A 14,896-nucleotide genomic window follows, 5' to 3' on the forward strand; every position below is an offset into this window, starting at 1 on the left:
CATTGGACCAACAAAAATAGAAAGTCCACTAACTTCGTCAACAAATATTTTATTACGATCGCATTCATTAAATGACATATAGTTACATATCAAGAAAATTACAAAATCACATGAAAGAATAAATAAACGAGCTCTGTACACATATCTTAAGGCTTAAGCTAATGTAGAGAAAAACATCAGATAAATAATCAAAGAATATGGGTTGGTTTACTAATTAAGCAAGTAATATTTAACATAATCAAATATCAGGCCACGCTGGCAGATGTAGCGGCGGCGAGAAGCCACTGAAGGAGGTCAAGAAGGCGAAACGCGATGGCGGTGGAGGAAACGGGAACGCTGACGAGGAGGATGAGCAGCGTTGCGATGGCTACGGTGGGGCGGGAGTTCATGAGGAAGCTCTGAAGGAGACCAACGGAGTCGCAGATAACAGAGTCGTAGCTGCTGTAGAAACGCTTCTCCCAATCCATCCAGTGAGAAGGAGGCTCGTAGTTACGCTCAACCATCTTCGTCTCGTGTATGCGTTTCCTAAGAACGATCATGTTCTCGTCCACCAACCTCCCTCCTCCGTAGTAGTAATGGTCTTTTCCTGAAGATGCCCCAGCAGAGACGCTCATCTTCTTATTGGAAGTGGTGGTTCTCCGTGATGATGATAACACCAATGGGTGGAAACGGAGTGGTGAAACCGAAGCTAGCGAAGAAAGCAGTGTAGCCTCCATTTGTCAGATTGATTGTTGTGTTATATGATTTTGATTGGAATGTGTTGTTTGTTGGAGAAGATGATGGACAGTTGGAAATGGTATTTATAACCGAATCATTTAGATAACAATAATTAAACCATTTATATTAACAAAAAAAATATATAGTAAAGTACATCCATTAATAAAAAATAAAATAAAAGTGGTGTGGGGTTGTATATGATTTATGATTAAGCGCGTTGCCATCCCTCAATTTGATTAATTGGAACCACTTGCCTGCCTTCTCCTTCACGTCATTTTCATTTTCGTATCATTTGGATTTCGCCATTTCGGTGATGCTACTAAAATCTGCTTACATTACACGTTTTTCTTACTAGTCACCATCAAATTTAAATCAACCAACTTGTGTTATATTATCTTTTGATTCGATTCTGCTTTTATGTATGTTTTATTTGGCTGTGTTTCCATTCCATCCTTGTTCGTTTCTTGTTTTGTATTCTCATTTTTCTGCTCCGATCCAGCTCGAAAATGTTGATTTGTAATTGATATACTATGGCTTCAATTGGTGACCAAAATTTAGGAAAATAACGGGGAGAAATATCACATTCCTCTCTATTCCACAATTTTTTTACCATTTGAAAGTAATATTTTTTTCTCCATATTCTTCAAAAAATAAAAAACAATAGAACAAAAATGGTCCTCGCTAAAATTGATATTAAAATTCGTTTTATGATTTTAAAATAAATAAAAATATGTTTACTAATAAAATTTCAATTTTGTAATATAAAAACTTTCATATTTTTTCAATGTATTAACAGAAAAAATATTTTTGATAGGAATTTTATGTTAAACTAATCTTAAGGCTCTATTTGAAAACTATATGAATAGTAAAACAAATTTAAATTACTCTTAAAATTTTATTGTATGTTAATATTTAATATGATATATCTAAAATTTAATTTACAAATTTTATTTTAAAAATCAAATGTAAAATTTATTATATATACATTAAAAATATTAATATTATCATTGAAATTTAATTTATTTAAAATTTAATATATTTTAAAAATATTTTATTGTTTGGTTATCATTTACTATTTTGTTCTTTCTCTGCAGATTTTATTTTCATTTTTCAAAAACTGTTTATTTTATTTCGCATTCTTCTTTCTATTTCTTTTCCTTTTGTTATTCTAATGGTTACCAGTAGGAGTGAATGATATATATCCATCCCCGCTCTCGGAATTGAGACACTTCAAATTTTAGATTTAATCTGTACACTCTCCTTCGATAATTTAGAATTTAGATCGTGTATATGAAGTAATGTGCAATCAAATAAAATATGCTAATGATAAAGGAAAGGTGGTGATGAGTGATGACGATGCATTGACAAGGTTTGTACAATTGATATGCATTGTGAAAATTCATACGGTACGTTAGCTTGATTTGATGATAGCTTGTTGGATTGGGAGACACGGGAATAGGAAAGTGATGTGAAATTGAGAAGAGAACCCCTCTCCATTAACAAATAATAGCACATGATGAATTGATGTTTGTACCCCAAAAATGCATATAGCGACTCTTTCCTACGACCATATTAATCTAAAAAATACCCACTCCGTTTCAAAATATAAGATGTTTTGAGTAAAACACGCATATTATTAAAAAATGATTACTTTAAAAAAGTTCAATCAATTATAAATAAGACTGCATAATATAAAATACTAAACTAATCTAAAAGTTATATAGAAACTTAAAAACATCATATATTATGAAACAACAAAAATCTCTAAAACATCTTATATTATGAAACAGAATGAGTATAACTCTTTAGAATCTAGAATATTATATCTATTTCTTTATAACAGATTTGACCTTTTTCCCATTTGTTTATGTAATTGCACCTGAAAAGGCGTACAAGTCGGTGCCCTACTTTTCAATCCTGCGCTTACTTCTTTAATATTGGATGTTTTATTAGTACACAAGTCGAAGCTTCTATTTGTCTTCTCCAAAATTCATAATTAATGCAGCACTTTGTAACCTTAAGCTTTCGTTTTGGTCTTCTTTAGTTTGTTAAAAACAATATATACATATTTGTTGGCAACGTAAAGGGTACGAGAATGCTTGGACCGGACGCCACGTCCACTCATCATGAATCAGATGGGTGTTTGACTTTCTCCCAATGGGCGGCTTCTTATATATTATTATCTTAATTCAATTCTTTAGTTAGTGAATTAATTCGGTTATGAATATAATCAAAATAAATCATTAAGTTGAATTTGGTTGAATCAGAATCTTCAGACGTCGGTCCTGACGTTACCAGTATCGAATTTGAATTTTCAGCCAATGTTCAATGTTTCAGACATAGTAGTATATACTATGTTCTTTCCTTCTTCACAGTTTTTTTTGTTTTGTTTGAAAGTCACCGCAATGGACCTTTTCTTCACCTAAAATCGATACTACTAAATTATGAATATTAGTGTCAAAACCTTGTTTTCTTTTTTAATATTTATTGTGGATAGAAGAACAAGAGATTTGAAGAAGCCTAAAGAAATGGAGATGGGTCTTACATTGGGTTTAAGGCATAGAGAGGTAAGAGGAGCAACTCTTTTATTCAAATCCCTTTATTCTCTCTCACTTGCTACCTGCTGGAGAATGGAGATGAATCCATATAATCACCACAATGCTCAATTTACTAACTGTAATAAGCTATCACGAATGTGTGGTATGTGTACATTGATCTTTCTTTCACCTTTTTAGTTATGCCTGTTGTTCTTAGTATGTTCTTTTCAATGATTTATTAGTAGGCAACTACAAATTTACAAACCTTCAAGGACAAAGGGACGGATTTCGTCAAGCTCATCTGAGTCCGATGTTTTACTTTGCTCGTCAAGTGGCTGCTTGAGATCATCTTCAGGCTCCTCCTCACCTTGATCAACCTCTGCTTCATCCAGCTGCACTCTTGAATTCTCAGTATCTCCATTGTTAAGAAGAAGCTCAAGCTTTTGATACTTTGGCTTGTTTTTCTCGAGGAGAAGGTACGTGGCGCTATACCAGAACATCAGAATCCGGCTTTGAGCTGCTATCGTCTCCCTTATCTGTCTTCCTCCAAACGACAGTCTTTCTAGTGCCTGCAGCAAACATGTAAACTCCGATGAACTCAAAGACAAGGGACAATGAATAGGGTTTAATTGATATAAACTCGTTGTTACCTGTTCTCCAGTTTGGACGTCAAATGAGTTCTGATGATCGAACTTGAGGCCGCTGAATTCGTTGATGGAGAGTCCCTGGAAGGCCCTGAACAAAGAGGAATGGATGCTAAGAGTAAAGAGAGTAGATATATACGCGAGAGGTTATCATTTCTGTATGGTAATTTGAGTTCAGGTGATTCACCATCTGATCAATGAAGCCCGAGGAATCCAACGGAAGATGATTGGGGTGTTGTCTGCATTGACATAGTAACCTCCAAACACGATGAATACTGTCATGAGAGATGGTCCCACAGCCATTGCAGCTTCTGTGCTTGGAACCATAGCTCCAACAGTTAGACCCATTGCAGAAGCAGCAAAAGACTCCACAGTCACTATCCCACAAAACTTTCCAAATCTGCCAAGAAAATTGTTTGTTAAGGACATTGCTGTCATGTCATACATCTCTCAATGGAGTTCATTGGTTGGTCAAGTACACGGAGAAAACTCAAGAATGGCTTATCAGTGCCCATGCAGGTGAAAGACTGTGAATGACAATTACCACCTGGCCACAGGAATAGCAAAAGATAAAATCATAGGAATTACCTTGACAAAGCGGGGTTTAGGCGAGCCATGGGGTATAGTACAGCACCAAACATCAAAGGAAATGCAGCTCCAATGGGAATCTCAGCTATTGTCTTGGAGAGCAGGTAAGGGCCTAAAGAATAAGACCCTTTGGACCGTTCTCTATCCACAATGGCACGCTCTTTAGGAAAGACACCAACTGTCTTTGTGAGAGCTGCCATTGCCGTGTTTATTGCAGCAACCTGAAGTATACAGATATCATTGCTTAGTATATATAAAAGCTACGCTTACTAAATATTGCTTCAAACAACACAAATAAGAGAGATGTATATAGCAAAAGAAAAATGTGCTAGACCTGAAGCAAACCCATTCTGTCCTGAATTGACGTCTGAGACTTCCCCATTCTCCAGAAAACGGACCCAAATATCAGAGCAGATGCAACAGACATTCTTGCACGGACTTGGTTTGTTGGCCCATCTCGAGAAGCCTATGGATTCATATGAAGAAATCAATCAGAAAAACTGTCAAGTTATGATAGTAATTACAATTCAAACATGACAGTAGACAATTCCAAGATTCTCCCAGATATCTATTTTTAAGAGTCTTTCTTCATTCTTACTACTTCCGATTCGTAAGTCGATATTTCTTTGAACTCTAGAGAAAAATTTTCAATCCGTAAACATGTTATAAAAAGATTTCTTTAATCATGCATAGATAGGAGCATACCTGCATCCATGCACGCTTAAGCAGCAAGAAAAACTGCCTCCACCAACCATCTTTTCTCTCAACAATGGCTTTTCTGCGAGGTTTCATGCTGTTCTTTGTTTCATCTTTAATGCCGAGGGGAGTGGCATAAAGAACCGATGATGAACGCTGAGAGAACGCATCAACAAGAGCATGTACTCTCTTCTGCGAAGAGTAGACACTCTCTGAAGAACTATAGTCAACTGATATAAGATCGGCAAGAAACTCAGCAGGGTTTACGTGCTCGGGGCAAAGGAACCTGCTCAAGGATCAGAAGAACAGTTTTTAGATGACAATCCTTTTTAGATGACAATCCTAAAGCACTTGCTTAATGTTGACATGTGATATATAAGGAGGAATGTTCAGAAAAACAACCCGAAGTTCCCGAAATATGACAGAGGTTCCTTCCCTGCAGGGCCAGCATAGACTAAAGCTCCTTCTGTAAGTAACACAATGTCGTCAAATTTAGCGTACACGGAACCTCTAGGCTGGTGTATGGAGCAGATGACAGTGTGTCCATCCTGTGCAAGCTTTTGCAATGTCTCCATCACTTTCTCAGCCTGGAAGGCGTCAAGCCCTGAAGACCACATAGAATATATGCATCAGTTTTAAAACCAAACCATCAAAATGATTAGAATCAGACAGAGCAGGCATCTACCAGTTGTGGGTTCATCAGCAAATATGACAGAGGGACTAGCGATCAATTCACACGCAAGTGACAGCCGCTTCTTTTCTCCACCGCTGATCCCACGGACTTTTGCATCGCCAACACATGAATCTGCACAGCTGACCTTTTTGGAGAGAAACAAAGAATAATCAAGAAACAAAATTCCAAGATTATCCAAAAAAAAAATATGCAGAGATGAGTAAAACCTCACCAGACCAAGTTTGAGCAGGAGGTTGTTCACGTACTCGTCCCTTTCGTCAGAAGAAGAGATCTCCGGAAGCTGAAGCTCGGTTGCGAAAGAAAGTGTTTCCCTGACAGTCAACTGCGAAAAAAAGAGATCCTCCTGTCTCACAAAGGCAAGCCTGCAATTGCAAGAAGCTCCGTCAAAAAAAAAGATCAGACTTAACAAAGATATTGGACGTGTAAAACTCAAAAGACGTACTTATAAGCCCTGCTAGAGCTGGATTTGCCATTGACCTCCAAGAGACCAGACAAATGCAAACGTGGTGATGAACCAAGCTGTCCAGCAAGAACATTGAGCAATGTTGTCTTCCCAGATCCAGAAGGACCCATAATCGCTAGCAACCTCCCTGGTTTTGCTTCTCCAGAGACATTTTTCAACAAGAACCGCACCTGAGAGAGAGTCACATAGTAGTAATCAAAGCAAGTATGATTCAGCTAAAAGATCAAAACTGCAAGAGTTCAAATTGATATACATCATGTTCAAATTGCAAGAGTTCGAAAGACTCATATCAGCGCGTTTTCGAAACATGCAAAAAAAAACCGAGGAGGAAGAAATGTGCTCACCGATTTGGAGGACTTATCGGAGAGAGAGCAGGTGATGTTCCTCCAACGGATTGTCACCGGGCGAATTTTACCTGGAGAAGGATCACCACCGTCCTCCGTCTCAGCGTAATCGTCGTCAGCTTCGTTTTCAGGTAGGAGGGCGATGCCAGGTCCAGCGAAGAGGCGGACCAAGAGAGCGGCGGCCACCGCGGCCAGAGCCCGGCCAACTCCGTTCCCTCCGATGCCAGAAACCGCGTCGACTATGGATTTCCCGCCAAAAGGCGCCATAATATGTAATTTGTTTCGCTGTATCAGTGTAGTGTCGTCTTCTCCTTGGAACCTCCGGTGAGGTAAAGCTTCAACGCCCGTACGAAGCAAAGTAGTAACAAGTAAGAACCAACCAAGGCAAAGGCTAGGCTCCAAAACAAACATTATCTCTTCCCCTTAATTATTTAACCTTTGTTTAAACTTTAATTTCCCCTTAATTAAAATTACCATTTGTCCCTTGACTTGGCGTCGTTTAATGTAAAAATTTAGACTAATCAGCACGACGGAGTGGGTTGACTGACCATTGCGATTCGCTAGAGTTTAGACACGTGTGTATTTCATGATAAGATACTTAATAAAAGCTTAAAATTAAAAATACAAACAAACCACAGTAAAAAAAAATAGATAGAGACTACGACAATTTTTCAAGGATGGTTAAAAAAAGCTTATGACAACAACTCTGGTTTGGGTCATTGAGGCTCGATCTGCCATAAACGAACTGCAGCATCTTCCCCGGAACTTGCTACTGTGCATTCATCGACGAAGCCAACTGCGTTCACTCCGCCAAGATGAGCGTTTCTTGCAGTTATGCGACTCGAAGCTGGCTTGTCCACTTCGTATACAATCACGCAAGTGTCTATGGACCCAGTGGCGACCATCCTGTTGTTTGGTGACCATGCCAAGCAGTTTATACGAGCCGTGTGGAACAACATGTTGTTTAGCTTCACCTGCAAATCCAAAACACCGCCGCACTACCAGATTAGTGTGCGTATAATTAAACATATAAGAGACACGAGAACGCCTCTAATCCCGTCACCTGTTTGGTCTCGCGATTCCAAACTACAGCTTCGCGGTTGGCGTCACCAGAAGCAAACATTGTTAAGTCAGGAGAGTAACGTATCACTGTCAAAGCACCCCTGTGCTTCTCCAGCACTGCTTCTTCTTTGAGGCTGTTGTCCCCTGAGACTGAGTAAATGTGTAACTTCCCGTCTTGCCCTCCTACTATCGCTTCTCTCCCATCAGGTGAGATCACAGAGGCTGCTACCGCAAAACCAAGATCGATCTTGCTCAAAATGCTCAGACCATTGAGCAATGCAACTCCAGAATCAAACGACACTAGTGCTGTTGATTCAGGTGAATCAACGGCTATGCTTATGTCCAAAGGCTGATGGCCTATATCTACATGTTCTGCAGCTCCAAATTCGTTGTCAGTTAAAGGAATTCTCCACACCTGTCAAGAATTGAAGAAGTCATACTCGATGATGTAACCGACTTCAACAACGATCCAAACTTAAATCCCATTGAAGAAAGACATGCATTTTGAGATCAGAACTTTTTTTTTACCTTGTTATCAAACCCGGATAAGAGAAGGCCAGATTCAGTAGCCGCTAAGCGCTTGATTTTGGTGTTATCTTTCATTTGCAGCTTGCAACTGTACCCAACCCCTTGTAACCATTTAACAATGAGACCATCATAGCTGCAAGACAGAATCGCCTTCTGGTTTGTCCCGAGAATAGCCAGAGATGTGACGTTCTTTATATGTCCAGAAAAGAGCAAGGGAGGCTTATCCATATCATCAGCAGAGTACAAGGACATGGTACCGCCAAGAGACACTGTAATGAGATGATCGTTCTGCCAAAGACATCCCACAAGCATGTCTTCTGCTCCACCAGATTCCATGAACGTCAATGTCTTAATCACAGAGCCAACAGTTCCGTCTTCAGCTACCTCCCATACCTTGGCAGACTTATCAGCAGAGACAGTGAGCACCTAAAAAAAACTCATCAATGTCAGTAAAATTGCAAATAGAGTTTGGCAAAAAACACATTGACAACATTACCCGTTTGCTGTCGGGGCTCCAGCTAACAGCGTAGATGCTGCCTTTGTGGCCATCTTCGGAGGCCAATTCTCCAATTTTATCTCCAGTCTTGCCATCGTAAATCATACCCTTCTTGTCGGAGCTTACAGTAATGAATTTAGTACCGTCAGGTGAATATCTGATGCAGTTGACGAAGTTGGAATGCTCCCTGTGAAGCACAGATGTATTATTACAATTAGTCAAGAATACAAACATAGAGTTGAATATCCGAGAGACATACATATATATATACACATAATAAGATAAGACTGAGGAAAAGAAATGTCCTGCCTGTGGGAAGAGTGAAACTTAAAAGGTGGACCGTCGTAAAAGTTAACCAAGAAGTCTTCCCCGCATGTGGCGATTCTGAAAGGTCGCGTTGGCTTAAAGGCACAACTAAGAACCCTACGAGAATGGCCATCAAAATCTCCCATTGTATTCCCTGAGTCCCATCTATACATATATATACCACAAACGCAAACTGATCAAGCCTCCTCTATAAATAGTTCCAGAATTTTCCAGCTAATCCAATCTCAGAAACCTAATGGAACCTAACTAGCCAAATTTCCAAGGAAACGCATACAATTCGTAATTGAATCTCAAAATCAGGGAAGAAGAAGAACTCACGCGAAAGATCGAACAAGCGATTTGCCCTTTCCATCGCCGGAAGCGACAATGCGAAGCCCATCGAAGGACCATTGGAGGTCATCGATTCGACCAGCGAGGACTCTGAACTCGTTCTTCAACACGAAACCGTTGTGCGTTCCCCAAACGCGAACCGTACCAGCGACATCAGCGGAAGCGATCCACTCGCCGTTGGGAGAGTAGCGAGCGACGGTAACGGCATAGCCGTGTTCTCCGTAAACCTGTACGTCTTGAGGTTGGCGGAGGCTACGAATGAAGACAGAGCGGCCGTTGCAGTAGAGAATGGAGTCGGATTTGGGGTCGCCGGAGATAAGAATACCCCGGCCTCGTTCGGTGGAGGGAACGCAAGGGAAGGTCTCGAGCAATTTCGCCATCGTCGAATTGGTAGAAGAGAGGGAGGACAAGGGAATGCGTGCGTCATTTCTTCTTCTTGAGAGAGTTTAGGAGAAAGAAAAAGCAATGGCGGAAATTAAGGATTGAGGATTTTGAACGATTCTGTCTCAAATGGCGGAAGGAGAGAGAGAGAGAGTGAGAGAGAGAGAGCTTACCCAATATGGAATCCGAAATGATATTGTAACGGGCCTGTGAAAACCCATTTATTAATCCCAACCAATCTATTAAACGGGCCTGTGAAAACCCATTTAATAAACGGATCAGTCTGTTTAAATCCCTTTAAAAATTAACTAAAAACGCTAATTTTTAGTATACAACCGAGGAACTCCATCGCCACTTGCGATTCCGAAGCAAGTGGAAATCTTTCAAACAGTTGTGCGAAGAATGAATCATGGTGTGAAGAATGAATGAATCATGGTTATTTCTGGAGCAAGTGGAACTCTTTTAAACAGTTGTAGAAAACTTGATCCATTCTGAAATTAAAGATTTTTTTTTTTTAATAATATACTTTCCATTAGAATAACAAATTACAATACCAAAGTTCAAAAAGGCCACAGACCCAACATGAAAAAACAAACTTTCTCCTGTTGTACAAAAACCAACCTGATGCTGCCACCTTAACGGATCCAAGCGGATCTTCCCTACAAACATCACCAGAAAAAGAAAAAAATACAGACCACCAACAACCAGAGCCCCTACTATTAGTTCTGAAAAGTGGCAAACCACGTGATGAGAAGCGAATTGCCTTGAAGACTGAGAATGCTTCCTGCTCGCTGAATCCTTGAAAAAGGCTCCAGACGGCTCTTTATGATTACTTTAATCTCCTCAATGATTGCGGTGTAGGTCCTAGAGTTTGCTGTGTGAAGCCTTGAGTTGCATTCCTTCCATAGTAGATAGATCGAAGCCTCGAAAGCCAAGCTTAGAATAGTTGCCACCTTTCTGCCTCGAGACGGGTTCTTTACCCACCGTAAACAATCCTGAAACCGATTTGGAGGCCAAACCCTCGCTCTTGAGTAAAAATACCTCCTTTGAGAAACTACAATCGAAGAATAAATGTTGCATGGATTCATCAAATGACCCAAAAAGCAAGCACACCGATGGAACCGCCAGTCCCCATCCGATTAGCCTGTCTCTCGTGTTCAATATGTGTCTCGCCACCAGCCAAGTAATGAAGGCATGTTTAGGAATCCTCCCCTTGAACCACACAAAATCACACCATTCAACTCTATGCCCAGACGGATTTAGATATTCTCATGTTCTGGCCGTGGAGAACCTAGCTGAAGCCTCTGTCTCTCCCACTTTCCACAAGAAAACATCATCCTCACCATCCGCTTGTGGGTTTACTATAGAAGCAGGCATAATGCAATCCTTTAACAGGACTTTGATGGGATTTCTACTCCGACTTCCTGAGATCCACCAGTCACCATTCCTCAGAGCTTCTGCAACCACTGCGTTCTTGGGTAGCCCTGTTGACATTGGACCCCTCTCTCCCGTAATGTCCAATAATGGCCCCAAACCTGTCCAGTTGTCACTCTAAAAACTGCACGTGATCCCTATACCCACTTTACAAACCACAAATGGCCTAGCTAGAGCACGAAGCTTACATATGCTCTTACATATCCAACTCCCCGAGTATAAATTCACCATTTCCCAGAATTTCTCTCGTCTTATTAAGTTTCTTCTTACCCAGGAAACCCACTGAGACCCTGCTATAGAGAAAAGCAACTAGATCAACTTTAACCCCAAGACTTTGTTCCAAGGCAGTAACCTTTTTAACCCAAGACCGCCACTTTCCTTACTCATACACACTGATTCCTAGCTTACTTTGGCGCCTCTAGCTGAATTAGGAGCACCCTTCCACATGAAGGCATTACAGATACGCTCTATTTCCTCTAGACATTTAGTAGGGAGAAGGAAGATAGAAGCCCAAAAAGTTACCGTTGAGTATATCACCGACTGGATCAGTTGAAGCTTCCCCGCAAAGGACATATGCCTCACAGTCCATGCAGAAAACTTCCAATGAATTTTGTCAATCAACGGCTGATAGTGATGCTTAGCCAATTTCCTTGAAGTCAGAGGAACCCCCAAATATCTGACTGGAAGAGACCCGTGACTCAAACCCGTATAAGTTGCCATACTTGTTGTCCTCTGAGAATCTCCACCATTGAGAAATAGAACTGTTTTTCTCTGTTTAACCCCAACCCCGACTTTCTTTTAAACTCTTCAAGGATTTGTAAGATGCTATGCAATGAGTATTCTCGTCCATCGAAGAAGATGAGGATATCATCAGCAAAACTTAGGTGAGATACTACTGGAGCAATACATAAAGGATGAGGTCCGAACCTCCGGTTGAGCAAACCTTTCTCGAGTTTTTTCGACAATATATCCATTGCCATAAGGAATAAGAAAGATGATATGGGATCACCATGTCTTAATCCTTTCTTGCCAGGAAAGAACCCTATTAACTCACCATTCACTGCAATGCTAAAGGTTGGAGTAGAGAAGCAGACATTAAGCCACCCAATAAACTTCTCCGGTAGATCAAAGGCATGGAGGTCGTTCAAAATTAACCGCCAGTCTAGGTTGTCATAAGCCTTGGCTAGATCTACCTGTGAACACCCCTTGTTAGTCTCCCCATCAACATGAAAATTCGTTACTAACTCCGAGGCCAAGAGAGCATTTTCACACAATTGGCGACCTTGGATAAACCCTACTTGATTCCCTTGCAATGAATCTGAGACAAACAATTTCAACTTCTGCTTTAAAAGCCGGGATATGATTTTGTACACCGTATTGCAACATGAAACCGGTTGAAACTGGCTTATCTTATCCGCTCCTGGGATCTTTGGTATTAAGGCTATCACTGTGGTGTTGACGATTCTAGGTAAAACCCCTGAGGTGAAGAATTCTTGTACCGCCTAAATCACTAGAACTCCCACTTCGTCCCAGGCTTCCCAGAGGAACTCGACTGGGAACCCGTCAGGACCCGATGCTTTATTCTTTGGCATTGTTGCAATTGTCCTTCTGATTTCCTCAGGTGTAGGTACATTTAACAGTTGGTTGGCCAAAGATGTTCCACATTTGAATGAAGTAAGATCCTTGATCTCCTCTGTAGACATAGGTTCCACTTCATCATTGACAGTTCCTAAGAGCCTGTGATAATATGACAGGATCATGTCTTTGATTTGGTTCGCATTGTGAATCAGATCCTCATTTGTTCCCTTCATAAACTTGATGCAGTTCTTTCCTTGGTTAGCTATGACCGTCTTGTGGAAGAAAGACGTGTTGGCATCCCCATCTTTGTACCACCTAATACGAGATTTTTGTCGATATAATGAATCCTGAGCTTTTTCAAAGAACTTCCAAGCTTTCCTAGCCACAAACTCCTGTCTGAAGTTTGCATCTGACGAGTAGACATAAGGATCGCCTGAACCAGCTCTAGGTGTTCCAAAGCTTCTTTGGTTCTTTGTTGTATATTACCAAACTCCTCTCTATTCAGTCTCCTACACGAAAGACGAGTGACCTTCAACCACTGACCAAGGGTATACAATTTGGAACCTACACAAACCTCTCTTTGCCAAGCCTTCTTAATTCTGGTTTTAAACTGTGGGTGAGTAAAGAGGAAGGAGAAATACTTGAATGGTTTTTTCGTGTGCTGACCACTGATGAGGTGTGGACTAAGCATGGTGAGTGTCCGAGTCTCCTGGAGACTCAAATATTGCAACCGCCTCTAGAAACTTATTACGCCACGCATCATTCACTATCGCCCTATCGAGTTTCCTCATTATAGGATCATCATGTTGACCATTAAACCACGTGAAGAAAGTTCCTCTACTAGGCATGTCCGACAATTCATTATCCTCTAAGCAACTTTTGAACTCAGACATCCCTGGCAACAGAAGAGTATAAGGAATCACCGAATAATGTTCATCAACAGATAATATTTGATTGAAGTCCCCCATTAACAACAATGGAAGGTTCCCTAGCAGGGGACTCTTGGAAAATTCTTGCAATATCCCTCCAAAGCTCCCTCCTTTGAACTTGAGTGTTGTAAGCATAAACAAAACCAACTGAGAAACTCTCTCCAGTTGCTGGGTTAAACACCCCACACAACATCACTTGCGCTGACTTGTAAAAACATATAACTGAGATTGTAGGATCCCACAACAACCAGATCCTACCATTCTCCACCAACTCATAGTTAAATTCGTACCTCCAACCCGGGAAAGAAGCCTCAAAAACTTGCCTTGCATTCTCTTCCGATACATGGGTCTCCAAAACACTGCCCATTATGGGCTTAAACTTACCTACCTAACTCCGCAAAAATCTCTGTCGAGATAGACCATTCAGGCCTCTAATATTCCAACAAAAAACTCTCATTATTCACACTGCTAAAAGAAGTAGAGCTACGCTCTAACATACGGTATTAGGATTCTGAAAGATTTCCACTTGCTCCAAAAATAACCATGGTGTGGTGTAACCATTGTGCGAAAAATATTCCCTGAATTTGCCCCTACGACGATGGTTTGTAACGTTTTTATCTAAAAGTAAATGATGATCAGCTTATCGTACTACTCACAAACACCAATGCTATCCACATCGAACTGTTTGGTTCCTGCTCAAGCATTGAAATCTACTTATGAGTTATAAACTTCTTAATTTATAACCCAATTTTCTTCAGTTTTGAGAAATGTGTGTGCAGACAATATATAAAAACGTTGTGCAAATGTTTGATGAAATGCTTCAAAAAAAAACCCTACAATTACTTGACCGCAAGAAATTAAATGATTTCACGAACACTTTTAAGAAAAAAAATCAAAACGATACACCATTGTCTGAATCACATTACCATAAATAAAAATCTTTAACTCATTCATTCACTAAAAACCTCTCAATATAAAGACGACCATTACAAAGCAGATACATCAGTTTGGAACTACGATACATACAAATAACATCCAGTGGCGGAGGTAGGAGGTAACCATGTTGACCCTGGTGAATTTTTTAAAATAGCTGAAATTATAGGAAAAATAAATAAATTGACCCCTATAAAATAGCACAATTTACCCTT

General features: G+C 40.3%; 4 protein-coding genes across 6 annotated transcripts; all 4 read right to left on the reverse strand.

Moving 5' to 3' along the window:
* Window positions 1–33: 33 nt before the first annotated feature.
* Window positions 34–892, reverse strand: LOC104789890 (uncharacterized). The gene has a single exon (XM_010515543.3). The coding sequence runs from the start codon at window positions 714–716 to the stop codon at window positions 246–248; it is 471 nt and encodes a 156-aa protein (XP_010513845.1). The 5' UTR covers window positions 717–892; the 3' UTR covers window positions 34–245.
* Window positions 893–3,129: 2,237 nt separating this feature from the next.
* On the reverse strand, window positions 3,130–7,177 carry LOC104789891 (ABC transporter G family member 7). 3 transcript variants are annotated; one of them, XM_010515545.3, is made up of 12 exons: window positions 6,684–7,177; window positions 6,319–6,509; window positions 6,088–6,238; window positions 5,868–6,000; window positions 5,585–5,786; window positions 5,192–5,468; window positions 4,821–4,952; window positions 4,487–4,707; window positions 4,086–4,298; window positions 3,905–3,989; window positions 3,520–3,823; window positions 3,130–3,337 (listed from the first exon to the last, which is right to left on the reverse strand). In XM_010515545.3, the coding sequence occupies exons 1-12, from the start codon at window positions 7,092–7,094 to the stop codon at window positions 3,327–3,329; spliced, it is 2,331 nt and encodes a 776-aa protein (XP_010513847.2). In that variant the 5' UTR covers window positions 7,095–7,177; the 3' UTR covers window positions 3,130–3,326. The 3 variants fall into 3 exon arrangements, with proteins under 3 accessions (XP_010513847.2, XP_010513846.2, XP_087311715.1); XM_010515544.3 differs by having other exon boundaries at window positions 3,130–3,340; window positions 6,684–7,169; XM_087455589.1 differs by lacking the exon at window positions 3,130–3,337 and having other exon boundaries at window positions 3,368–3,823; window positions 6,684–7,169.
* An 88-nt stretch (window positions 7,178–7,265) lies between these two features.
* LOC104789892 (actin-interacting protein 1-1) lies at window positions 7,266–10,018 on the reverse strand. The gene is made up of 6 exons (XM_010515547.3): window positions 9,415–10,018; window positions 9,079–9,240; window positions 8,770–8,956; window positions 8,274–8,699; window positions 7,747–8,160; window positions 7,266–7,657 (listed from the first exon to the last, which is right to left on the reverse strand). The coding sequence occupies exons 1-6, from the start codon at window positions 9,804–9,806 to the stop codon at window positions 7,400–7,402; spliced, it is 1,839 nt and encodes a 612-aa protein (XP_010513849.2). The 5' UTR covers window positions 9,807–10,018; the 3' UTR covers window positions 7,266–7,399.
* A 1,058-nt stretch (window positions 10,019–11,076) lies between these two features.
* Window positions 11,077–14,115, reverse strand: LOC147942066 (uncharacterized). Its single transcript, XM_087455501.1, has 7 exons — window positions 13,761–14,115; window positions 13,571–13,714; window positions 12,812–13,228; window positions 12,169–12,718; window positions 11,650–11,890; window positions 11,512–11,593; window positions 11,077–11,342 (listed from the first exon to the last, which is right to left on the reverse strand). The coding sequence occupies exons 1-7, from the start codon at window positions 14,113–14,115 to the stop codon at window positions 11,077–11,079; spliced, it is 2,055 nt and encodes a 684-aa protein (XP_087311627.1).
* Window positions 14,116–14,896: the final 781 nt, after the last annotated feature.

This window comes from Camelina sativa, chromosome 6 (assembly GCF_030686135.1).
Source record: "Camelina sativa cultivar CO46 ecotype springtype chromosome 6, ASM3068613v1".
NCBI lineage: Eukaryota > Viridiplantae > Streptophyta > Magnoliopsida > Brassicales > Brassicaceae > Camelina > Camelina sativa.

Bases quoted from the DNA above. Each gene is read 5' to 3' on its own strand.
- LOC104789891 (XM_010515544.3), bottom strand. From the start codon at position 7,094: ATGTTTGTTTTGGAGCCTAGCCTTTGCCTTGGTTGGTTCTTACTTGTT. The intron at 3,990-4,085 runs GTGAATCACCTG...CTCTTTGTTCAG, and splicing joins CGGGCTTCATTGATCAGATG to GGCCTTCCAGGGACTCTCCA. The intron at 3,824-3,904 runs GTAACAACGAGT...TGTTTGCTGCAG, and splicing joins ACGTCCAAACTGGAGAACAG to GCACTAGAAAGACTGTCGTT.
- LOC104789892 (XM_010515547.3), bottom strand. From the start codon at position 9,806: ATGGCGAAATTGCTCGAGACCTTCCCTTGCGTTCCCTCCACCGAACGA. The intron at 8,957-9,078 runs GCAGGACATTTC...TGTGCTTCACAG, and splicing joins AAGTTTCACTCTTCCCACAG to GGAGCATTCCAACTTCGTCA. The intron at 7,658-7,746 runs GTGACGGGATTA...TTGGATTTGCAG, and splicing joins GGAATCGCGAGACCAAACAG to GTGAAGCTAAACAACATGTT.
- LOC104789890 (XM_010515543.3), bottom strand. From the start codon at position 716: ATGGAGGCTACACTGCTTTCTTCGCTAGCTTCGGTTTCACCACTCCGT.
- LOC147942066 (XM_087455501.1), bottom strand. From the start codon at position 14,115: ATGGGCAGTGTTTTGGAGACCCATGTATCGGAAGAGAATGCAAGGCAA. The intron at 13,715-13,760 runs GTTGATGAACAT...TTCTGTTGCCAG, and splicing joins ACTTCAATCAAATATTATCT to GGATGTCTGAGTTCAAAAGT. The intron at 12,719-12,811 runs GTCCTGACGGGT...TCTTCACCTCAG, and splicing joins GCCAAAGAATAAAGCATCGG to GGGTTTTACCTAGAATCGTC.